This window comes from Molossus molossus, unplaced genomic scaffold (assembly GCF_014108415.1).
Source record: "Molossus molossus isolate mMolMol1 unplaced genomic scaffold, mMolMol1.p scaffold_m16_p_6, whole genome shotgun sequence".
NCBI classification, from domain to species: domain Eukaryota; kingdom Metazoa; phylum Chordata; class Mammalia; order Chiroptera; family Molossidae; genus Molossus; species Molossus molossus.
In genome coordinates this window covers 51,641,610-51,667,255 of record NW_023425399.1, presented here as the reverse complement: position 1 = coordinate 51,667,255, position 25,646 = coordinate 51,641,610, and the positions used below count along the sequence as shown (strand labels likewise).

At 39.5% G+C, this 25,646-nt stretch overlaps 1 protein-coding gene across 1 annotated transcript in view; it reads right to left on the bottom strand.

Moving 5' to 3' along the window:
• PYGB (glycogen phosphorylase B) overlaps positions 1 to 9,950 on the bottom strand; it is a gene marked incomplete at its 5' end in the record, with an annotated part of 67,771 nt that extends 57,821 nt beyond the window's left edge. Inside the window, 5 exon segments of the mRNA XM_036245934.1 lie at positions 199 to 342; positions 2,863 to 2,986; positions 2,988 to 3,031; positions 7,086 to 7,189; positions 9,878 to 9,950. Of these exon segments, the coding sequence (XP_036101827.1) occupies positions 199 to 342; positions 2,863 to 2,986; positions 2,988 to 3,031; positions 7,086 to 7,189; positions 9,878 to 9,950 (489 nt within the window).
• Positions 9,951 to 25,646: the final 15,696 nt, after the last annotated feature.

Genomic DNA, 25,646 nt, shown 5'->3' with positions numbered 1-25,646 from the left:
CTTACTGCCTTGACTCCTGGCAAGGCACAGTGTGGCCCTGGTTGTGGAAGAAGGGGGACTACCCCCACCCATGATGATGAGGAGACCAAGGTGAGAGGATGCTGCTATCCCACACACGCCCCAGCCTTGAGGAAGAAACCAAGCCTGAGAGCATCCTGTCTTTCCCCACTGAGCTCAATCCCAAGTCAACAAACTAACCTTGTCTGGTAATATTTCAAAACAGGTTTTCACTGGGTCCTGGCAGCCAAACTTGGAGGACTTAAAGTGGCGAATAATGTCCTGTAGGGTGGCAACCACCACAATGTACTCCTACTTCAAGCAGAGCTCCTTCCCCTCAAAGAACTATAGAACAGATCTGGAACCAACTCAGCCACTGAGGCTGCTACAGGCACTCAGGGCCCCCCCCAAGGACCCAGGATAGGGTACTAGGCTGAAATGGGGGGGGGAGTTCTTCCCCAGGGACTACAGAGATGTGTGTGGATGAAAAGAAGGAGAGCACTTGAGTGCCAGCATGGTGCTGATGCCCTGATCCTCACAATCCTGGGGCCCAGATGTCAGTTGACCTGAAGCTCAAGGGCACACGCAGAAGGTTGCAAGTGGCCTAACCTGCATGTGACCTTCAGACAAGGAAGAAGCACAAGAGCAGCCAGCAAAGGATCATACTGTCTGTGTAAGACACCAGGCAAGGAGGTCTAGTCCCTTAACTATCAGGCTGACTGCCAGGACCACCAGGGCTGATCAGAAATGCAACTTCCAAAATCCATTTTAAAAATGCCTGGTGCCTGAAGCTTGAGAATCTGCTCAAAATCTCAAGAAGGGGAAGGAGAGTGGGGGATGGAGGCATTTTAAAGTGAGCATTTCAGCACCAATGGCCTTTGCTACTATGTGTATATTATTTTTTTGATAAAATAGAAAAACACATGACCCATTAAGATAGGCAAATTTCAAGGGTACTTTTCTGGCAGCAACAACAAAAATGCCACCATACAATGAATTTAATGGCAGTAGAGAATGTGGCTTTGACCTTTATATTTAGTAGGGGATAGGCGCTGGCCAAGAGCTTTTTAAACCATGATTGTTGTGTGTCTCAAGGTGTCACTGCAAAATAGGGACTGCTTTCCTCACTTGACAAATGGGTCATCTATCTCTTGGGAAAGTGGCATCATAAAATCAGAAACTGCCCTGGCCAGTGTTTCTCAGTGGTTAGCGAATTAGTCCATGTACTGGAGGGTTGTGGGTTCAATTCCCAGTCAAGGGCACATACCTGGGTTGCAGATTCAATCCCTGACCCTGGTCAGGGCATGTGCAGGCGGCAACAAATAGATCTCTCTCTGACATTGATGTTTCTCTCTCTCTTTCTCTCTCTGTGTCCCTTTCACTACTTCTGTTTCTGACCTCCATTTCCACATCTGTAGTGAGGAACCTCTTGTTGTATGCCTTAATATCTAACTCTAAGTGAAACCAAACCAGCCTGCACACTCTGCTCCCAACAGAAAATCCAAGACCTGCTCTCCACCTACAGAGGTTGCTATACCCCTCCCAATTCTCATCTGAAATATTTGCTCTTGGGAAGCACAGGAAGATGTGTATAAGCCTCAAGGTCTCTTCCAGCCCTCAGAACCTCCAAAGGGGCTTCTCACACTCAGGCATGCTTTTGGTGGCATAAACACGTGCAACTTTGTGGCTTTACAAAATGAAATCAGCTCCTGCATCTACAAAGGACTATGTAAGGGTACCACCAGGTTAAAGCCCAGTGTCATCTTTTCTTTTCAGTCTCCTCTTAACCTTTACCCTGCCTGCTGCTTCCCTATCTCCATGGCCTTGTCCAAGCAAGTGACAAGTCTGGCAAAACATCTCCAACTCCCTTCCTCTCTCCATGACTAGCCCTCTGGAATGAGATCCTTATCACATTCAGCCACAGCTGCCCCAGCAGTCTCTGGGCCTCTTTATATACAATGATATGTTCATCTTCTACACACATTTAGAAAAAGCAAATCCCCTGCTCTGTTTTTTCAAATGAAATACTATTTAATCTGGCTTTTTAGGCCTCCAGCCAGCTCTAGCCTCATGGATGCCATTTAAAACTCATGTTGCAGAAAATCTGGATGGCTCTTTTGCATGCCTCCGATTTCCCGGCTCACCCTGTTTTTGCTCATCCTATCCACATCACTAGACAACTGTGTCTTGCTCATAGTAACTACCCACTCTCATGTGGTTTCTCCTCCACCCTCTCCACCCCATCAAAGCACTAAGATATGTGCTCTCTGTCATCTCTGAGCCCAAACTGGACTCTCCGCAAATGCACCCTGCTATGGCTGGCACCACTATCTACCAAGCACTCCATGCTTTTGCCCTGGTCCAGCCATCAGGTACCAGCTAGGAAAGATGGCCTGTGCTCTGTTCCAGCACATTCACCCAGGCTTCTCTACACATATGGAGCTCTGAAGAGGTTCAGAGTAAATGGTGTGTTGCATCTGGGGTGCTATTGAGAGCCACGGGTAATGCCTAGAACCAGGAGCATGTGACAGAGAGCATATTGAGCACCTGCTGGGGAGCTGTTCACCTTCCCCAGGGGATCAATGCCCTTGTCCCTGTCACAACACTTGTCCTGCTTGCCATTAAACAATTGTTGGTCTTTACCCCAACACACAGCTCCTGGCAAACTACAAAGTGTGGCTTCATGTTTAGCATTTTCCACTGGATAGTTTTTGACAAAATGTAAAAAATCAAATGTATGAGAAGAAAACCTCCCAGGTTTCTACCTTGAGTTAGGTCTTCTAGGAAAGCTTATGGTGGCTCATAGAAGTGCACACCCCCACTCCAAAAAGCAAGCCAATTCAACAATGAAACCCAAGTGGTTACTGCACTCATTCTGTGCTTCCTGAGAAACACTGGGGTAGGAACTTGAGTGTCCATCCACCTCACCTCCTTGTGGGAATGCCTCACTCTCCTATAGAGGTGCACAGAACACATGTATTCTGGCCTTCTCCCAGGGGTTGCCATAGCGCAGCCAGTCATCTGCCTCCTCTACCTGGAAAGCAACCAGCAGCAAATTGAGTTCACAGAGAGGAGTAAGTCCTTGGTATTAGGCTGACCATGTCCTTGGTCAGCACTAAACATACTGCTAAGATGACTCTGGCCCAGGACTGAAACAAACTACAGCCTATTTACAATAAAAAGATTTCTAATTTTAGTCAAGGCCACATATTTAAAAATTAACATTTTGGACTATTAAGAAAATAAAATTCAGAAAAAGGCATCAAAGTAAAAAGACATTAACTAATTACCTGAATTCAGCAATAAAAAGAGGTCCTGATGCACGATACAACATGAATAAACTTTGAAAACATTATGTTGAGTCAAAGAAACTGACATATTGTATGATTCCATGCATATGAAATGTCTAGAATAGCCAAATCCACAGAGACAGAAAGTAGATGAATAATTGGTAGGCACTGGGGAGTGACTGAAAATGGGTATTGGGTTTTTTTTCGAAGTGATGAAAATGTTCTGGAAATACAGTGGTGATGGTTGCCCAACTTTGTGAATATATTAAAAACTTGATATCTCAATAGCTGTTATTTAAAAATAAAAAAATGAATCACTGAAAGCCCACTGCTTTGAAAATGACACCACAACCAGTGTGTGTCAGGCCAAGCTGCTGTCCTGGGAGTACTTGTAGTGGGCAGGCCAGATACTCCACTGAAAGACACCTTCGTTCCTGCTTATTTTCCAGAAACTGTACCCAATGGCAGCCAAAATCAGTAAATGTGCAAAAACCACTCCCACAAATAATTAAAAGTAGTGTCATAGACTCCGACTTTTGACTGTTTGGTGGGGTTGCTTTGCCCACCACCCTGTGGAATTTATTCTGCTTTCAAGCAATGGGATAAATTCACTTGGTAGAAAGTAAATGAAGAATCATAAATATAAATTAAATAAAATTTATTTTAAAAACAATTTTTATGAATAGGTTTATTTTATTTATTTTTTATTGATTGTTATTGGGGTGACATTGGTTAATAAAATTATATAGGTTTCAAGTATACAGTTCTATAATATATCATCTGTATATTGTATTGTGTGTTTACCACCCCAAAATTAACTAAAATTTAAATTTACTGCACTCATTCTGTGCTTCCTGAGAAACACTGGGGTAGGAACTTGAGTGTCTATCCACCTCACCTCCTTGTGGGAATGCCCCACTCTCCTATAGAGGTGCACAGAACACATGTATTCTGGCCTTCTCCCAAGTTTTTTTCCTTCAAATTGAAAAAAACAACCCTTACTTTGAGGTTTGATTTTTTAATGGTCCTTACACAGAAGTAAAAAGTCGCTAAGAGAGCATTTGGGTTGTGATTTTAGGAACGTGACATGGATGAGATCACTGCTCCAATATGTACCTCTCTATAGCACTCCTGGCAAGATGCTCCTGCCTGCGGGGACAGATATTCATAAAAGGACCAGTCCTCCTTTTTGATCTCCTTGTAGCATGTCCCTGTACATTAGTGATATTCTCCAACACCAGACCTGGTCATCCCCCACAGAGTAGTAGTCTGTAGAAGCAACACCTTCCCGAATACAACACGCATTGGAGTTTCTCCTCTGAAGTCCTCCTACTTGACAGGCAGGCTGGTCTGTGGCCTCTGTTGGCCACCATGCTTCTGTGTGAGCACTGTTCACATTTAATTCTGCTACAGCTAACCCCTAAGGGGTTGGTTCCCATGAAAACAAGGTGAGAGGAGGGCGACTTTACCACTCATCTATCATCCTAGGACTATCTTTAAATTGTTATGCAAAATGGCAAGATATATAGAAACAAGATACCAGAAGAAAGAAATGTCTGTGGTCATACAAACATACACCACTAAAAACCATTCCTGCTTACAACCATAACACCAAATAGGTAAGAGGTTCTGTCTTATAAACACACACATTATGTTAACTGGAAAGGGATGGGTCAAAGAACACATGTGTAAATTGGTGCAGCCACTGTGGAAAACAGTATAGAAGTTTCTCAAAAAATTAAAAATAGAACTAACATATGACCCAGTAATTCCACTTCTGAGTATCCAAAGAAAATAAAAACACCGATTAAAAAAGATATGCATATCCCTATGTTCACTGCAGCATTATTCACAATAGCCAAGATATGGAAATAATATAGATATCCAAAGATAGATAAATAGATAAAGAAGATGATATAGTCATAGAATATTACTCAGTAATAATACAGAATGAGATCTTGGCATTTACAACAACATGGATCGACCTAAAGAGTATTATGTTAAGTGAACAAGTTAGACAAAGATAAATACATGATTTAATTTATATGTTGAATTTAAAAATCAAATATAATAGAAATGAACTCTTACATATAGAAAACAAATTGATGGTTACTAGAGGGGAAGAAGTGGGGGGGGCTGGGTGGAAAAGGAAAAGGAAAATAAAGGTCATTTTATAATCTCAAGTTATAATATAAATAAGTCATGGGGATGTAATATATGGCACACAGAATATAGTCAATAATATTATAATTATTTTGCATAGTAAGATAATTACTAGACTTATAATGGTGATCAGATTGTAAGGTATATAAATGTTGAATCACTGTTGTACACCTGAAACTAATACTGTATCTTAACAATATAGAACAAGAAAAAACAAAAAACTGAAAAATAGAAAAAAAAAATCTTTGACCATTTATTAAAAACAAAACAAAACACAATACATGTGCAAGGGTTGGCGACATCTGACAAACACAGACATAAACTGTGAGTGAAATTATCCAAAAGGTACCAGGAGGAAAGCTGCATTTCTTTTAAGGTTGGATGGAGTATTTCTATAAATTAAGCAATAGGTACAGATCTGTTTTAAGTTTTCTTTTAATTTTAGCCATAATTTTCTTTGCCAATATTTTATTATGAGCATTTTCAAACTTGCAGAAATGTTAAAAGAATTGGCAGTGAACACCCCATACCCGCCACCTAAGTTCTATAATTGTTAACATTATACTTGATTGATCACAAATCCATTCATTGATCCATTAATTTTTGGATGCAATTCAAAGTAAGTGGCAGACATCTATACACTCTTCCCCTGAACACTTCAGCATGCACATCATTAAGTACAGTTCATTATATATTTATTTTTTAGGTTAATATAAATATGGTGAAATGTATTAATTCTGTAGATACCATTGATGACTTCTGACAATTGCATACCTATGTGACTCAAACCCCATCAATATATAGGGCATTTCTATCACCCCAGTCATCAACTATTTTATTGAGACTATACTGTTTTCCAGTTACAAAACTTCCAATCCCAACCACAGCCTGGCTTTATATGTGACTTTTTAGTCCAAAATTATACTAAAATACTATTTTCCACCCAAATGGAATAATTATGCCCTCCATTTGAAAATGCCGAATGAGAGGAAACAACCACCTTGCCTAGTGGAGGGCAGTGAGACTGCATTTTAGGATTATGCTCTCCACTAATGTGGTCCTAACCACTTCACTTAGCTGTAGTTTGATGCTCTAAAATTGAGGTTCACCCTTTCTAAGAGCCACTTTCCTTTGCAGGGTCTGGCCTTTTACCCCACATGATGCGGTTCTTTCACTGCTGACAGGGAGATAAGGACAAAAGTGAAAATAAAACCAACTACCAACTGTTTTTTAACTACTATAGGTCAATTGTCCCTCTGAGGGTGAACCAGGGAGGAGGCCATTTTCACTTTGCACTGAGATACAACAGGAAACCAGCATGCAGCCTGTGGTATTCTCACCACCACCACCTAACCTGATGTCTCCTATAAGGTCCAACAGGCTCTGGGCCCCACCCCACCAAACTTACAATGAGCTCACACAGGAGACCAGCCCCTGCTAACCCATATGGAACTATGAAGAAAAAACGAGCTCATAGGATTGATCCTGACCTGCCTGACCTCTGCATGTTTAGGATTGGCATGTAGTCTTACCATGAAGGAGTTTAAAACATTAAAAGCTGACTGAAAGCGCACCTGTTTATTTTTTTGTGTGAATGACAGCTGGAAATTAGTGAAGAAACCAAGTCTCACCCACTTGCCAGCCACTGTCAATCTTCTGTTTAAAAACCCCAAACTCGTGGTGGATTCCATAGCCATATGCTGCCAGACTCAATGTGGCCATCAAGTCAAGGAAGCAGGCTGAAAATTTCAAAAACAAAGAACTTCTTCTGATCAAAAACAATCAACATGTTCAAGGCCCACTAGAAGCAAGGCCCAGACACCTAAGTTAAGCAGGCACCGGGATGCCAGACTCCAAGGTGTCAGTGATTCAGTGGTGACCACAGTCAGCCTCAGGTATCATGAAAAAGAAAACTGAAATACCCCCTCACTCCCTTTGGCTTGAGAGCCTGGGGCCATGCCAAGATGATACCAATGTGGGAAAGATTTACAGGGTGTGGGAAGATGGGGAAGGGAGAGAGAAACTACAGCCACACTTGATGCATCTCTAAATACTTCAGCACCATTACCAACTATCTCCTAGAGAGTCTCACTCGGACGGACACCTCCGCATCCCCTGCACAGTCAACCTCGAATCCAAGCTGTCTGTATAGTAGGGGAACATCTACACACTAGTGGAGAATGCATAGAAATGGGGACTGGGAATGTACATTTCACTGTCCTCAATGCCAAATACCCAAGTGCTAAAGTGCACGCAGGGTGCCCAGGAGTGGTTGGAGCAGCACGTCACCAAATTGACCCCTTGTTCTGATCAAAATGTGTTGGGAAAAAGAAAGCATGTTTGAAATAAAGATCCAGTAGCCTTATTAACCTTCTTGATTAAAAAAAAAGAAAGAAAAGAAAAAAAACTACACAAAACACCAAGCAAATAAAAAACATGCCTAATTCATCAAACATGCACAGACCCTGGGATGTCAGGCCCTTTACTGAAGGAGAGAAAGAGGGAAGATCTGGGCTTTTATTTTGAGGAAATCATTTTCACAGGAGGGACAGAACACCTATCAAGCTATAGTGGGCTAGGCCTGCCCAAGTCTATATAGGTGACATGAGTTTGTGGAACCAGAGGGGCCCAAAGGAGGTACTATCACACCAGCCCACAGGAAAGGCCAGTGGCACCACAGAAGTGTCAGGACAGGTAGTTAACATGAATCTGACTGGGAAAGCCCTGAAAATGCCCAGAATGTAAGTGGATTGCAAAGAGCAGGGAATGTGACCACGTGGCTGATGGTCCTCAGCCTTGGGATAAGAGGGGAGGTTAGGCAAGCACTGCAGTAAAGGACACCAAACGGCCTGGAGCTTCCCTTGAGCTTGGGAAATAGGTTCGGTTTTTACTGTGATCAACAGAATGCCATCAGGGTGCAGGGGACTGGAGTGGACTTAAACCCTCAGGCTTGAAGACACTGGGGTTCCCAGTGGGGCTGCAGGGGGAAGATCTGACTTATTGTCTGGTATGGTCTCACCTTCATACACTAAAACAGAGCCCTGCCCTGGACAACAGGCAGCACAGGTCACACATGGGCTTTTCACACTAAAGAGTGGAGGTGGGCAGGCCTTGCCAATTGATTCTTCTTCTGTTTTTAAATCCTCACTGGAGGATAATTTTTCCATTGATTTTTTTAGAGAGAGTGGTAGAAAGGAAGGGAAGGGGAAAGAGAGAGAGAGAAACATCAATGTGAAAGAGACACACTGGTTGTCTCCCGCAGGCACCTGGACTGGGGCCAGGGAATGAACCTGAAACCCAGGTATGTGCCACTGATCGGGAATTGAACTTGCAACCCTTTGGTCTACAGGTCAATGCTCTAACTGCTGAGCCAAACAGACCAGGGCTTTTTTTTTTTTAAATACTCATTTAAAGAGAAGCTTTTTGTTGATTTTGAGAGAGAGAAACATCGATCAGCTGCCTCCCATAAGTGCCTCACCCTGGCAGGATATTGAACCCACAACCTAGGTATGTGCCCTGACCAGAAATCAAACTCACAATTCTTTGGTGTATGAGATGACACTCTAACCAACTAATTCACCTGGCCAGGGTGTCTACGGTTTCTTTATATGGATCTACATGATGTTTTGTTTGAGATAAACATGTTGCATTTATAATTTGTGAAGAATTTACTTTAAAATTTAAAAATACAAACACGCACACTCACACCCCTCTCCCCCATAAAGTTTAGGGCATTTGCTCCCTTTACAAAATGACAACTTCCGAAAGGAGCCATGACACCAAGTGGCAGGGGCCTGAGCCCACCTCCCCTCGCCCCCTCAACACAAGAGCACCACAAAACCTAATTCATTTTTGCCCTAAAGACGTTGTGCTCAGGCACTTTGATGTGCTCAGTAAAATCAAATCTCACTGCTATTTCCACTTCCATGTTCTTAACCCAGCTCCCTCTCCCCCAAAACACTGGCAAAAAATAATTAAAACCGAAAAAAAAAACAACAACCAAAAAACCCTGAGTATGCTCTCAAATAGAATTTACAAAGGGAGCAACATCCTTTAAAGGAACAGCTCTGTAAGCTATGTGTACATGTGTGTGCTTCTATTTATCTGTCTTTCTCCTAATTACTGGTTTTTGGGTCGTGGAGTGCGATTGATATATTGGAATCTCCTCCCAACACCAGTCACCAAACACTGGCAAGCCTGGTCTTGATGGTCTTTATGAAGTACTTCTTGTGTGAAAGTGACATACATCTTGCATTTTTTCCTTGCCAGAGGCAAAGATTTTGACTTGGAGAACACACTCTCCTATCCACTCTGGGGGACCAATTTACCCTGACAAAACAGTATCAGGAGCATGGCTGACCTTGGCCTTACCACTGACAAGGCACCATGTTAGGAAAATCGTGTCCTAGACAGGTGCCTGGGGTTACCTGCCAGCCTCCCCAGGCCTCTATTCCCCAGACCAGTGTCCTCTTCTATTTCCTCCAGTTCTCCCAAGTCCAACCCCAAAGGTAAATAAAAACAGAGATAATATGTTAATATTACTTAATATTTTTATGCAAGCACCAAGTGGAAAGAAAAATTTTTTATTTTATTTTATTTTTGTTACAGATGTTTCTCCTTTTTTTCCCCACTGACACCCTCCTCCCCATCTCCCCTACCCCATCCCCAGCTTTGTTGTCCATGTCCATTGTTCATGCATACATGCATACATGCATACATGCAAGTTCTGTGGTTTATCTCTCCCCCTTCCACCCCTCTTCTGGGGATCATCAGTCTGTACCCCACTTCCACATCTCTGGGACTACCCCATTTTCAGACTGTTTTATTCATTGTATTCCACAAATAAGTGAGATCATGTGGTATTTGTCTTTTTCTGCTTGGCTTATTTCGCTTAGGATAATACTTTCCAGGTCCCTCCATGTAGTCTCAAAGGATAAGAGATCTTTCTTTCTTACAGCTGAATAGTACTCCATTGTGTATATGTACCACAGCTTTTTTTTTTTTTTTTTTTCCTCCTCGAATTGTAAAGAAGTACTTTATTACACCGGCAGGCTGAAGGGGGGCTCTCCCTAAATTGACACCCAAGCCTTCTTTGTTGCCCACTTATATAGACATAAACTACAGAGAAAGAGACTACATTCTTGGTGCTGCTTTTGGCACAGTTAAGCGGGGGGAACTGATAGAAAGGGGGGTAAGAGCAGCTGTTAGAGGTTAGGGCAACCATTAATCTCTTTTTTCTCAAGGTTCCTCTGAGTTTCCCAAGGCCATCATTAACTCTTTATCTTTATAGTTTTCTTTAGGTTTATCACGGCCCTTATGTTTACAAAAAAGAATCTGCCAGGGTATGTATGTGCAGTAACTGAGGGTCAGAATGGAGTTAGTACATTCCCACTGGTTTTATGTACAAGTCAAATTATTGCCTTTTTTTTTTTTATTAAGGATATTAACTCTTTCCCTGTAGTATTCCCAAGTTATTGGCATAGAAACAGTAAGTTTTGACTAGTACCACACAGTCCTCTCTACTTGAGGAAAAAGGAGATGTAAACCTTGTCTCTTTTGTATTGCTGGAGGTTATACATAGGTGAGATTATGCAAGTTCCTTGCCCCTGGATATCCCCCAAAGTTAACTTGGGCTGGTCCCATGTACAGTTGTCAGCATTTGTGGTCTGGGAAATGTACTCGGAGAGGCCTAGCCCTATATAATAAGGTGGCCCCTAATTTAGGCATAACTAGCAGTCAGCCCCTATGTCATTCCTATGGCCTAATTAAGGTCTAGCTGATTAATGACATTAATCTGAATAGGGTTAGATTTTCCTATAAAGAAACTCTTGGGCTCAGTTAACCTTCTAAAATCTATATGAGGGTGCCTGCTTCTTATATAGCCCTTAGTAGTAAATATGGTTTCACAACCCTGAGGTGAACAAAAGTATTCAATTGCATTCAAGCAACTTGTGGTGACTGTACCGCTCCCTTGTACATAGACTCCTACCCCCTGTTGTCCCCATTCCCCTGTAGATGTTTCATAACCCCAGGGAAAGGGCCCTTCTATATGACATCAATCTTCAGTAATACCATCTGTGCCTATGGTGCCTCTCATGAGGTCACATAGGTCAAGACTGAAAACAGGTTTTTCTATCCCTTTGTGGTGACACTTCTTAAGACCACCCCCAATATTCCATTCTTAAGTTCCCAGTTCTATTGGGGACCAGATCTATAAGGATTCTACTGTACAGTCATAATCAGAAAAATTAGAGTCCCGATAAATGTAAGAGTCTCATTTCTAAGGGATCTGGAGAGGCCTGTACCGTCTATTCTGCTTTTTCCACCTTCGGTCGGGAATGGTGCAGGCAGACTGGGATGCCGTTGACCTTGACTGCATTGGTGCAGGCAGGGTGATAGTGCATGGTCCCTCTCAGGCCGGATTCAGTCCCTGGGTGGTGAACTTCCTTACCAACACTGAGTCCCCAGGCTGGAAAGGGTGCACTGGGTCCAAAGTGGGCACAGGCAGGGCATTGCAAATGTGTTTATGGACAGCCTTCTGGGTGGACTGCAGGGCCTTAAGAACTGTAACAGGGCGAGGGGGAGCAGAGTGGTCAAGTTTTCACTGGTTTCTAAAGGACATTTGGTTCAGGTTTCCTTTATTATTACTTTTTAAATGTTTTAGAATTTTTAAAATTAATTATTTATTTTTGTTACAGATGTTTCTCCTTTCCTCCCCACTGATTCCCCACTCTTCCTTTCTCCCCACCCTGTCCCCAGCTAAGTTGTCCAGGTCCATTGTTCATGCATACATACATTTAAGTTCTGTGGTTTATCTTCCACCAGCCCCTCATCTGGGGATTGTCAGTCTGTACCTCACTTTCACATCTCTGGGACTACCTTATTCCTCACACTGTTATGTTCATTATATCCCACAAATAAGTGAAATCATATGATACTTGTCTTTCTCTGTTTAGCTTAGGATAATACTTTCCAGGTCCCTCCATGTCGTCTCAAAGGATAAGAGATCTTTCTTTCTTACAGCTGCATAGTACTCCATTGTGTATATGTACCACAGATTTTATATCCATTTGTCTACTGATGGACACTTGAGCTGTTTCCAGAACTTAGCTATTGCAAATAGTGCTTCTATAAACATAAGGGTACATATATTCTATCTAATTGGTGTTTCAGGCTTCTTAGGGTATATTCGTAGAAGTGGGATCACTGGGTCAAATGGCAGTTCAATTTTTAATTTTTTGAGGTAACAGCTTGGTGTTTTCCATAGTGGCTGCACCAATCAGCATTCCCACCAACAGTGTACTAGAGTCCCCTTTTCTCCACAACCTTAACAACACCTATTATTTGATGATTTGTTGATGGAGGCCATTCTGACAGGTGTAAAGTGATACCTCATTGTGTTTTAATTTGCATCTCTCTGATGATTAGTGATGTTGAACATCTCTTCATATGTCTTTGGCCAATTGTATGTCCTGTTTGGAGAGATGTCTATTCAGCCCCTCTGCCCATATTTTAATTGGGTTCTTTGTCTTCCTTTCGTTGAGGTGTATGAGTACTTTATATATTTTGAAAATTAACCCCTTATCTGATATATCATTGGCAATGATGCACTCCCATACAGTGGGTTGCCTTTCCATTTTGATGGTGTTTTCTTTGCTGTGCAGAAGCTTTTGAGTTTGATGTAGTCCCATGTGTTCATTTTCTCCTTTGTTTCTGTTGCCTTAGGTGATGTATCAGTGGAAATTCTGCTGCGTATGATGTCTAAAATTTTGTTGCCTTCAGTTTCTTCAAGAATTTTTATGGACTCATGAGTCACATTTAAGTCTTTTATCCATTTTGAGTTTATTCTTGTGTATGGTGTAAGTTTATGGTCTAGTTTTATTTTTTGCATGTAGCTGTCCAATTTTCCCAACACCATTTATTAAAGAGGCTGTTCTTACTCCACTGTATGCTCTTGCCTCCTTTGTCAAATATTAATTGAGCGTAATGTCTTGGGTCCATTTCTGGGTTTTCAGTTCTGTTCCACTTGTCTATATGCCTGTTCTTGTGCCAGTACCAAGGTCTTTTGATTACAGTAGCTATGTAGTATAACCTGATATCTAGTATTGTGATCCCACCTACTTTGTCCTTCTATTTCAAGATTTTCGTGGCTATTTGTGGTGTTTTTTTTTTGGTTCCATATGAACTTTTGAAGTATTTGTTCAAGTTCTGTGAAATATGTTGTTGGTATTTTTATGGAGATTGCATTGAATCTACAGATTGCTTTGGGTAATATGGACATTTTAATGATGTTAAATCTTCCAATTCATGAACAAGGTATGTGCTTCCACTTTTTTATATCTTCCTCTATTTCTTTTTCTAATGTCCTGTAGTTTTCTGCAAATAGCTCTTTGGTTAAGTTTATTCATAAGTATCTTAATTTTTTCCCATGATGGTAAATGGGATTGTTTTTTCAGTTTCTCTTTCTGTGAGTTCATCATTGGTGTATAAGAATGCCATTGATTTCTTGCAGTTAATTTTGTATACTGCTACTTTGCCAAATTTATTTATTAAGTCTAGTAAATTTTTGATAGAGTCTTTGGGGTTTTCTTTGTATAGTATGATGTCATCTGCGAATAATGACAGTTTCACTTCCTCCTTTTCCATTTGGATCCCTTATATTTTTATTTCATGTTTGATTGCTGTGGCTAAGACTTCTAGTACTATGTTAAATAAGAGTGGTGAAAGTGGGCACTCCTGTCTTGTTTCTGTTCTGAAGGGAAATGCTTTTAGTTTCTGCCCATTGAGTTTGATGTTTGCTGTAGGTCTTTCATATATGGCCTTTATTATTTCAAGATATGATTCCTCTATTCCCAGATTGCTGAGTGTTTTTATCAGAAATGGATGCTGGATTTTGTCAAATGAGTTTTCAGAATCTATTGATATGATTTTGAGGTTTTTATTCTTCATATTGTTTATGTGGTGTATCACACTTATTGATTTGCTAATATTGTACCAGCTTTGCATCCCTGGGATGAATCCCACTTGTTCATGGTGAATAATTTTTTAATGTATTGTTAGATCCGAGTTGCTAGTATTTTGTTCAGGATTTTGGGGTCTATGTTCATTAGATATATTGGACTATAGTTTTCTTTCTTTGTAGGGTCTTTTTCTGCTTTAGGAATTAGAATTATGCTGTCCTCATAAAACAAGTTTGTAAGTCTTCCTTCTTCTTGAATGTTCTGAAAGAGTTTGAGGAGAAAGGGTGTTAATTCTTTCTTAAATGTTCAGTAAAACTCCTCCATGAAGCCATCTGGGCCTGGGCTTTTGTTTGCTGAGAGAGTCTTGATTACATCTTCAATTTCCTCGATTGTTATTGGTCTGTTCAAGTTTTCTATCTCTTCCCAGTTCAATTTTGGGAGACTATGTGTTTCTAGAAATTTGTCCATTTCACTTAGATTGTCAAATTTGTTGCCATATAATTTTTCCTAGTAGTTGTTAACAATCTTTTGTATTTCTGTGGTGGCAGTTGTTACTTCTTCTCTTTCATTTTTGATTTTGTGTATTTGGTTTCTCTCTTTTTGTTTCTTGGTGAGTCTAGCTAAGGGTCCATCAATCTTGCTTATCTTTTCAAAGAACTAGCTCTTTGTTTCATTGGTCCTTTGAATTGTATTTCGTTTTTTGTTTTTGGTCTCCATGTCCTTTTTTTTCTGCTTTGATCTATACTATTTCTTTCCTGCTACTTGTTGTGGGGTTTTCCTTTTGTTTGCTCTTTAGTATTTAAGTTGTGGGTTAGGTAATCAATTAGAAATTTTTCTTGTGTTCTAAAGTGGGTCTATAGTGCTATAAACTTCCCTCTCAGAACTGCTTTTGCTGCATTTCATAGATTTTGTGTTGTTGTGTGTTCATTTCCATTGGTTTCCAAGAAGTTTTTAATTTCTTTCTTGATTTCTTTGGTAACTCATTCATTGGTTAATAACATGCTATTTAGCCTTTATGTTTTCAAATGTCTTTGCATGTTCTTGTTGCAATTGATTCCTAGTTTCATGCCATTGTGATCTGAGAAGATGCTTGATATAATTTCAATCTTCTTGAACTTGGAGAGACTTAGTGTGCCCTACCATATGGTCTATCTTTGAGAATGTTTTATGTGCACTTGAGAAGAATGTGAATTCTGCAGTTTTTGGGTGTAATTCTCTGCAGATATCTATTAAATCCATTTGGTCTAGTGCTTCCTTTAGAGTCTGTGTTTCCTTGCTAATTTTTTGTCTAGAGGATGTCATCCAGTGAAGTCCCCTGCTATGATTCTATTGCTGTCGATTTCTCCTTCAAAGTCTTCCAGAAGATTTTTAATATATTTTGGTGCTCTTATGTTGGGTGCATATATGTTTATCAAGGTTATATCTGCCTGTTGGATAGATTCTTTCAATATTATATAGTGGCCGTTTTTGTCTCTAGTTGTGAAATCTATTTTATCATTTTGAAATCGATTTTATTTGATATGAGTATTGCTACTTCAGTTTATTTTTTCTTTCCATTTGCTTGGAAGATGTTTTTCCATCCCTTCACTTTCAATCTATGTGAGTCTTTTGCTGTGTGGTGGGTGTCTTGTAAACAACATATAGATGAGTCATGCTTTCTTATCCAATCAGCTACACTGTGTCTTTTTTTTTTTTTTTTATCCTCACCCGAGGTTATTTTTCCATTTTTTGTACAGATAGAGTGGGAGGGAGAGAGAGGAAGGAAGAGAGAGAGAGAGAGAGAGAGAAACATCGACGTGAAGGGACACATCGAGTGGCTGCCACCCGCACGACCAACCAGGGCCGGGGACAAACTGCAACCGAGGTATGCGCCCTTAGCGGGAACCGAACCCGGGTCTCTCTGTACCGCAGGTCGACGCTCTAACCGCTGAGCCAAACCGGCCAGGGCTACACTGTGTCTTTTTATCCAAGCTTTCAGTCTATTCATATTTAAGGTGATTATTTTTTTCAATTGTCATGTGTTTTTTATTTTATTTTACTTTTCTAGTTAATTAAAAAATTAATTCATTTTTTTGGTTACAGATGTTTCTCCTTTTTCCCCGCACTGATTTACCCCACTCCCTCCCAGACCTATCCCCAGCTTTGTTGTCCATGTCCATTGTTCATGCATACATGCATATAAGTTCTGTGGTTTATCACTCCCCCAACACCCTCTCTTTTGGGGATTGTCAGTATATATCCCACTTCCATGACTCTGAGAATACCCCATTCCTCAGACTGTTATGTTCATTATATTTCATAAATAAGTGAGATCATATGACACTTGTCTGTCTCTGTTTGGCTTGTTTCCCTTAGGATAATACTTTCCAGGTCCCTTTATGTAGTCTCAAAGGATAAGAGATCTTTCTTTCTTACAGCTGCATAGTACTCCATTGTGTATATGTACCACATATGTAGTGTATCATGTTTATTGATTTGTGAATATTGTACCAGCCTTGCATTCCTGGGATGAATCCCACTTGGTCATGGTGAATAATTTATTTGGTGTATTGCTGGATCCAATTTGCTAGTATTTTGTTCAGGATTTTGGCATCTATGTTCATCAGGGATATTGTCTGGTAGTTTTTATTCTTTGTAGTGTCTTTTTTTTGGTTTTGGAATTAGAATTATGCTGGCTTCATAAAACAAGTTTAGAAGTCTTCTTTCTTCTTGAATTTTTTGAAATAGTCTGAGGTGAATGGGTGTTAGTTCTTCTTTGAATATTCGGTTAAACTCCCCCGTGAATCCATCCGGGCTTGGGTTTGTTTACTGGGAGATTCTTGATTACATCTCAATTTCCTCGATTGTTATTGGTCTGTTCAAGTTTTCTATCTCTTTCTGCTCCAGTTTTGGGAGACTATGTGTTTCTATAGATTTGTCCATTTCGCTTAGATTGTCGAATTTGCTGCCATTTAATTGTTCATAGTAGTTGTTAATGATCTTTTGTATTTCTGAGGTGTCAGTTGTTACATCTTCTCTTTCATTTCTGATTTTGCATATTTGGGTTCTCTCTCTTTATTTCTTGGTGAGTCTAGGTAAGGGTCCATCAATCTTGTTTATCTTTTTGAAAAACCAGCTTTGTTTCATTGAGCCTTTGAATTGTTTTTTTTTTTTTTTTTTTGGACTCTATGTTGTTTATTTCTGGTCTGATATTTACTATTTCCTTTCTTCTACTGTATCTGGGGTTTTCTTTTTGTTTGCTCTCTAGTTCTTTAAGTTGTGAAGTTAGGTAGTCTATTAGAGATTTTTCCTGTTTTTTTTGAGGTAGGCCTAGAGTTTTCCTCTCAGAAATGCTTTCGCTGCATCCCATAGATTTTGTGTTGTTGTGTGTTCATTTTCATTGGTTTCCAGGAAGTTTTTAATTTCTTCCTTGATCTCCTCGGTAACCCATTCATTGTTTAATAACATGATATTTACCCTCCATGTGTTGAAATGTCTTTGCATGTTCTTGTTGCAATTGATTTCTAGTTTCATGCCATTGTGATCTGAGAAGATGCTTGACATGATTTCAATCTCCTTGAACTTGTAGAGATTTAGTTTGTGTCCTATCATGTGGTCTATCTTTGAGAATGTCCCATGTGTACTTGAGAAGAATGTGTATTCTGTAGTTTTGGGGTGTAATTCTCTGTAGATATCTATTAAATCCATTTGGTCTAGTGTTTCATTTAGAGTCTCTGTTTCCTTGCTAATTTTTTGCCTAGAGGATCTATCCAATGACGTCAGCACAGTGTTGAAGTCCCCCGCTATGGTTGTATTGCTGTCGATTTCTCCTTGGAAGTCCTCCAGAAGATTTTTAATATATTTTGGTGCTCCTATATTGTATGCATATATGTTTATCAAGGTTATATCTTTCTGTTGTATAGATCATTTCAATATTATGTAGTGGCCTTCTTTGTCTCTAGTTATGGCTTTCACTTTTAAATCTATTTTATCAGATATGAGTATTGCTACCTCAGCTTTTTTTTTCTTTTTGTTTGCTTGGAAGAATTTTTTCCATCCCTTCACTTTCAAACTATGTGAGTCTTTTGTTGTGAGGTGGGAGTCTTGTAAACAACATATAGATGAGTCATGCTTTCTTATCCAATCAGCTATTCTGTGTCTTTTTATCTAAGAATTTAATCCATTACAAAGTAGGTGGGATCACAATACCAGATATCAGGTTATACTACAATGTGACTGTAATCAAAACAGCCTGCTACTGGCACAAGAACAGGCATATAGACCAGTGAAACAGAACTGAAAACCCAGAAATGGACCCAAGGAAATATTCTCAATTAATATTTGACAAAGGTGGCACAAGCATACAGTGGAGTAAGGACAGCCTCTTTAATAAATGGTGTTGGGAAAATTGGACAGCTACATGCAAAAAAATGAAACTAGACCATCAACTTACACCATACACAAAAATAAACTCAATATGGATAGAAGACTTAAATGTGACCTGTGAATCCATAACAATTCTAGAAGAAAATATAGGCAACAAAATTTGGACATCATACGGAGCAGAATTTTCATTGATACATCACCTAAGGCAACAGAAACTAAGGAAAAAATGAACACATGGGACTACATCAAACTCAAAAGCTTCTGCACAGCAAAAGATACAATCATCAAAACAGAATGGCTACCCACTGTATGAGAGAGCATAATTGCCAATGATATATTAGATAAGGGGTTAATTTCCAATATACATAGAGTGCTCATACAACTGAACAAAAGGAAGAAAAAGAACCCAATTAAAAAAAGGGCAGAGGAGCTGAATAGACACCTCTTCAAACAGGACATACAAATGGCCAAGAGACATATGAGGAAATGCTCAACATCACTAATCATCTGAGAGATGCAAACTAAAACAACAATGAGGTATCACCTCACACCTGTCAGAATGGCTGCCATCAACAAATTATCTAACAACATGTGTTGGCGAGGGTGTGGAGAAATGGGGACTGTAATACACTGCTGGTGGGAATGCAGACTGGTGCAGCCACTATGGAAAACAATATGGTGTTACCTCAAAAAATTAAAAATTGAACTTCCATTTGACCCAGTGATCCCGCTTCTAGGAATATACCCTAAGAAGCCTGAAACACCAATCAGAAAGAATATATGTACCCCCATGTTCATAGCAGCACTATTTACAATAGCTAAGATCTGTAAACATCCCAAGTGTCCATCAGTAGAAGAATGGATAAAAAAGCAGTAGTACATATACACAATGGAGTAGTATGCAGCTGTAAGAAAGAAAGATCTCGTATCCTTTGAGACGACATGGAGGGACCTGGAAAGTATTATCCTAAGTGAAACAAGCCAAGCAGAAAAAGACAAATACCACATGATCTCACTTATATACGGAATATAATGAACATTACAGTCTGAGGAATACGGTAGACCCAGAAACATGAAAGTAGGACACAGACTGACATCCGTCAGAAGGGGGGGTGGGGGGGTTGGAAGAGATAAACCACAGAACTTATATGCATGTACATATAAACAATAGACATGGACAACAAAGCCGGGGACGGGGCGGGTGTGGGGTGGGGAGGGGGTGCTAATGGGGTAAAAAGGGAGAAACATCTGTAACAAAAAAAAACAAAAAATTAAATAAAGCAGGCAAAACTAAAAAAAAAAAAAAAGAACTTAATCCATTTACATGTAAGGTTATCATTGATATATATTTATTTATTGCCATTTTTGTTCAGTGTGGTTATATTTTTCTTTCTTTATTTTCCTGCTCATTATAGCAGTTCTTTTAACATTTTTTGGAGTGCTGGTTTGGTGCTAATATATTCCCTTAGCCTTTTTTTTTTTTGTCTCGGAAGCTCTTTATTTGACCTTCTATTTTGAATGATAGCCTTGTTGGGTAGAGTAGTCTTGGATTCAGATCCTTGTTTTTCATGACCTTGATTACCTCATGCCATTTCTTTCTGGCCTGTAGTGTTTCTTTTGAGAAGTCAGCTGAGAGCCTTATGGGGTTTCCTTTGTAGGTAACCTGTTGCTTATCTCTTGCTGCTTTTAGGATTCTCTCTTTGTCTTTAATTTTTGGCATTTTGATTACTATGTGTCTTGGTGTGGGCCTGTTTGTGTTCTTTTTACTTGTGGCTCTCTGTGCTTCTTGAACTTGAATGCCTTCTTCCTTCACCATGTTAGGAAAGTTTTCTGTTACTATTTCTTCAAATATATTCTCTATCCCTTGCTCATTTTCTTCTTCTTCAGGGACTCCTATGATGCAAATGTCATTACATTTCCAGTTGTCCCACAGTTCTCTTCCTGTATTTTAATTGTGTTTTTTTCTTTTGGTTTTCTGATTGGTTGATTTTTTTTACCCTATCTTCTAATTCACTGATCCAGTCCTCAGCTTCGTCTACTCTGCTATTTAGACCTTCCAATGTGTTCTTTATTTCTGCTGTCCTTCTTCATTTCTTCTTTGTGTTTTTTAATTTCCAACTGGTTGATTTTCAACATTTCTGTCTTTACTCATGGTGCTCATGTTTTTACACATGCTGTTAAGCTTCCTCAAGATTATGGCTCTGAATTCTAGTTCTCTTAACTTGCTTAACTGCACCTCATTCATCTCCTCTTTGGTAGAGTTCTCTTATTTTTTCATTAGGTTTCAGTTTCTGTGTTTCACCATTTTGGCTATCACAGTGGGATTTGGAGCCTGCCAAATTTTTCTTGTGGGTTTTGGTATTCTGCTGTTTATGGCTCCCTCTCCCGAGTTTGGATGAGCATAGGAGGACCCATTTTACACAACACTGTCAAGTCTTAGTTTCCTGATTAAAGTTTCTAGCCCAGGGAATAATACCGTTATTTTGTAGTTTTTTGCCTGGAGGTTCTCAGTATGGGTTAGTGAAGAAATGTGGCTTCTCAGTTGAATGAAAAACTTCCTCAGGTGCTCAGTGTAAAAGGATTTTTGAGGGTGGGGCAGATTCTGGTTGTTAATGGGCCTTAATTAACATTTCAATGGCCATCGGGTGGGGTTGAATCTTCGAGGGTGGGGCTGCCACATCTCCCTATTGCCCTGGGAAGGAGTAAGATGACCACAGTCCTGCATGGCCACAATTCAGCAAAAGCTATGAGCGCCCTCTAAATCCCGAATGTCCTCACAGAGTTCCAGTCCTGTATGCCCTCCCTCTGCCGGAGCACAGTGTAAGTGGCTGCTTCTTTGTTAGCTTCTGTCCCAGCTCTGAGCTATGGAGCCGCTTGGAAGTTTAACTCGAGGGTGCTGCTCCCAGCTAAGGCTGCTCTCACAGCCAAGGCCTCTGCTCCCAGGCATGGCCTCTGCTCCCAGGCATGGCCGGTGCTCCCAACCAAGGCCACCGCTCCCAGCCAAGGCCACTGCTCCAAGCTAAGGCTGCTGCTCCCAGCTAAGGCCGCCACTCCCACCCAAGGCTGCTGCTCACAGCTAAGGCCACTGACAACTGTGGGCTCCCAACCCACTCTCACGTCTCCGCAAGCCTACAGGATTGAGTCAGTGTCCCTGGTTATGTGGTCTTCCAAGCTGCTTTTTTGTTGTGTTTTTCTGATGATTTGTCTTTATTTTTGTTGTAATTCCAGTTTGATCCTGGGAGATGGTCTGTGTAGCTTCCATTCACTCCGCCGCTATTTTTATCTCTGTGAATTCTTGATTGGTGTATAAGAATATTGTCAATTTCTTGACATTAATTTGTATCCAGCTTCCTTGCCAAATTTGTTTTTTAACTCTACTAGATTTTTGATGGAGTCTTTAGGTTTTTTATGTACAATACATGTCATCTGAGAATAATGACAGTTCACTTTCTCCTTTCAAATTTGGATCCCTTTTATTTTTCCTCATTTCTAATTGCTGTGGCTAAGACCTTTAGTACTATGTTAAATAAGAGTGGCAAAAGTGGGTATCCCTGTCTTGTTCTTGTTCTTAATGGAAATGCTTTTAATTTTTGCCCACGTTTTGTAGGTTTTTCATATATGACCTTTACTATATTGAGATTTGATCACTCTATTTCAACATTGCTAGGCATTTTTATCAGGTCCTGGGTTTTGTCAAATGCTTTTTCAGCATTTATTAATATGATCATATGTTGTTGTTTTTTTTATCTCATTTTGTTTATGTGGTACATTGCATTTATTGACTTGTGAATATTGTACCAGCCTTACATCCCTGGGATGAATCCCACCTGATTATGGGTGAAGAATTTTTTTTTTATGTATTGGTAAATTCGATTTGCTAAGATTTTGTTGAGGATTTTGGCATCTATGTTCATCAGGGATATTGGCCTGTAGTTTTCTTTCTTTGTAGTGTCTGTGTCTGGTTTTGGAATTAGACTTAAGCTGGCCTCATAAAATGTGTTTGATAGTCTTCCTTCTTCTTGGATTTTTTTTGAATAGTTTTAGGAGAATGGGTGTTAGATCTTTTTTGAAATTTTGGTAAAACTCCCCTGTGAAGCTGTACGGGTCCAGGCCTTTGTTTGCTGGTAATTTTTTATTACATTTTCAATTTTCTTAGTTGTTATTCATCTGTTGAAGTTTTCTGTCTTCTTCTGGTTTAGTTCTTGGAGACTCTGTGTTTCTAGAAATTTGTCCATTTTCCCTAGCTTGTCCAATTTGTTGGTCAATAATTGTTTATAGTATTTTTCAATGATCCTTTGTATTTCTGTGATGTCAGTTGTTACTTCTCTTTCATTTCTGATTTTATTTATTTGGGTCCTCTCTTTGTTTCTTGGTAAATCTGGTTTAAGGCCCATCAATGTTGTTTATCTTTTCAAAGAACCAGCTCTTTGTTTCATTGATCTTTTGAATTGTTTGTTTTTTCTGTAGTTTCTATGTTGTTTATGTATGCTCTGACCTTTACTATTTCTTTCCTTATACTTGCTAGAGGTTTTTATTTTTGTTTACTTTCTAGTTCTTTAATTTGTAGGTTTAGGAAGTCATATAAAGTTTTTGTTTTTTTTTCTTCAGGTAGGCTTAAAGTGCTATGAATGTCCCTCTCAGGACTGATTTTGCTGCATCCCACAGATTTCATGTTGTTGTGTGTTCATTTTCATTGGTTTCTAGGAAGTTTTAAATTTCTTTTTTGATCTCCTGGTACCCATTTTTTTGTTTAATAATATGGTATTTAGCTGCCATGTGTTCAAATGTCTTTGCGTGTTTTGTTGTGATTGATTTCTAGTTTAATGCCATTGTGATCTAAAAAGATGCTTGATATGATTTCAATCTTCTTGAACTTGTAGAAACTTAGTTTGTGTCCTAACATTGGGTATCTTTAAAAATGTCCCATGTAAACTTGAGGAGAATGTGAATTCTGCAGTTTTGGTGTGTAATTCTCTGTAGATATCTATTAAATTAATTTGATCTAGTGCATCATTTAGAGTCTCTGTTTTCTTGTTACCTTTTTGTCTAGAGGATTTATCCAGTGATGTCAGTGGGGTGTTGAAATTTCCTGCTATGATTGTATCACTGTCAGTTTCTCCCGTGCAGTCCTCTAGAAGTTTTGAAATATATTTTGGTGCTTCTATGTTGGGTGCATGTATGTTTACTAAGGTTATATACTTCTGTTGGATAGATCCTTTCAATATTATGCAGTGTCTTTCTTTATCTCTATTTATAGCCTTCATTTTGAAGTCTATTTTATCAGATATGAGTATTGCTACCCCAGCATTTTTCCCCTGTATGTTTGCTTGGAAAATATTTTTTCATCACTTCACTTTCAACCTATGTGAATCATTTGTTGTGAGGTGGGTGTCTTGTAAACAACATATATATATGGGTCATGCTGTCTTATCCCTTTAGCTAATCTGTGTCTTTTGATCTGAGCCTTTAATCCATTTGCATTTAAGGTTATTATTGATATGTAAATATTTATTGCCATTTTTGTTTATCATGGTTATGTTTCTCTTCTTATTTCTTCTGCTTATTAAAGCAGTCCTTTTAACATTTCTTGCAGTGCCAGTTTGGTGTTAATATATTCCCTCATTCTTTTTTTTGTCTCGAAATGTCTTTATTTTACCTTTTTTTTTTAAAAAAAAAAAAAATGGAAGCCTTGCTAGATAGAATAGTCTTGGATTTGTATCTTTGTTGTTGTTGTTGTTGTTACCTTTACTACTTTGTGCCATTTCCTTCTGGCCTGTAGTGTTTCTGCTGAGAATTTAGCTGATAGCCTTATGGGGTTTTCTTTGTAGGTAACATGTTGCATACCTCTTGGTGTCTTTAGGATTCTCTCTCTTTCTTTAAATTTTGGCATTTTAATTATTAATTGTCTTGGTGTGGGCCTCATTGTGTTCTTCTTACTTGAGGCTATTTGTGCTTGTTGAATTTGTATACCTTTTACCTTCACCAAATTAGGGAAGTTTTCTGTCACTGTTTCTTCAAATATATACTCTAACCCTTGCCCATTTTCTTCTTCTTCTGACACTCCTATGATGCAGATGTCGTTACGTTTCATATTGTTTCACAGTTTTCTTTGGCTGTCTTACTGGTTTTTTTAAAATCCTCACCCAAGGAAAATTTTCTATTTATCTTCAGATAGAGTGAGAGAGAGGGAAAACGAGCAAAAGAGAGAGAAAGAGAGAGAGAGAGAGAGAGAGAGAGAGAGAGAGAGAAACGTGGATGTGAGAGAGACACATCAACTGGCTGCCTCCCACATGACCCTGACAATAGTGCTGGGGACAAACCACCACTGAGGTATGTGCCCTTGACTGGAATTGAACCTGAGACGCATCAGTCTGCAGGCCAACCCACTACTGCTGAGCCAATCTTACCAGGGCTGTTTTTTTTATTTTTAATTTTTTTTTCTTTTTGGTTTTATGATTGTGTGATTTTTTTTTTTTTCACCCTGTCTTCTAATTTACTAATCCAGTCCTAGGCTTCTTCTGCTCTGTTGGTCATTCCTTCCAATGTGTTATTTATTTCTGCTATGTCATTATTCATCTCCAATTGGTTGGTTTTCAATGTTTTTATATCTTTACTCATGTTGTCGAGCTTCCTCATGATTATTACTCTAAACTCTCCCTCTGATATCTTGCTTAATTCTTTGTCATTTAATTTTTTAAAATTCTCCCCTGAGGATATTTTTATGTTTATCTTTAAACAGAGTGAGAGGGAGGGAGGGAGGGGGGGGGAGAGACAGAGAGAGAGAGAGAGAGAGAGAGAGAGAGAGAGAATCCTGGGACTTTTTGGTCAGCAGGTCGTTGGTCTAACCACTGAGCAAACTGGCCATGGTATT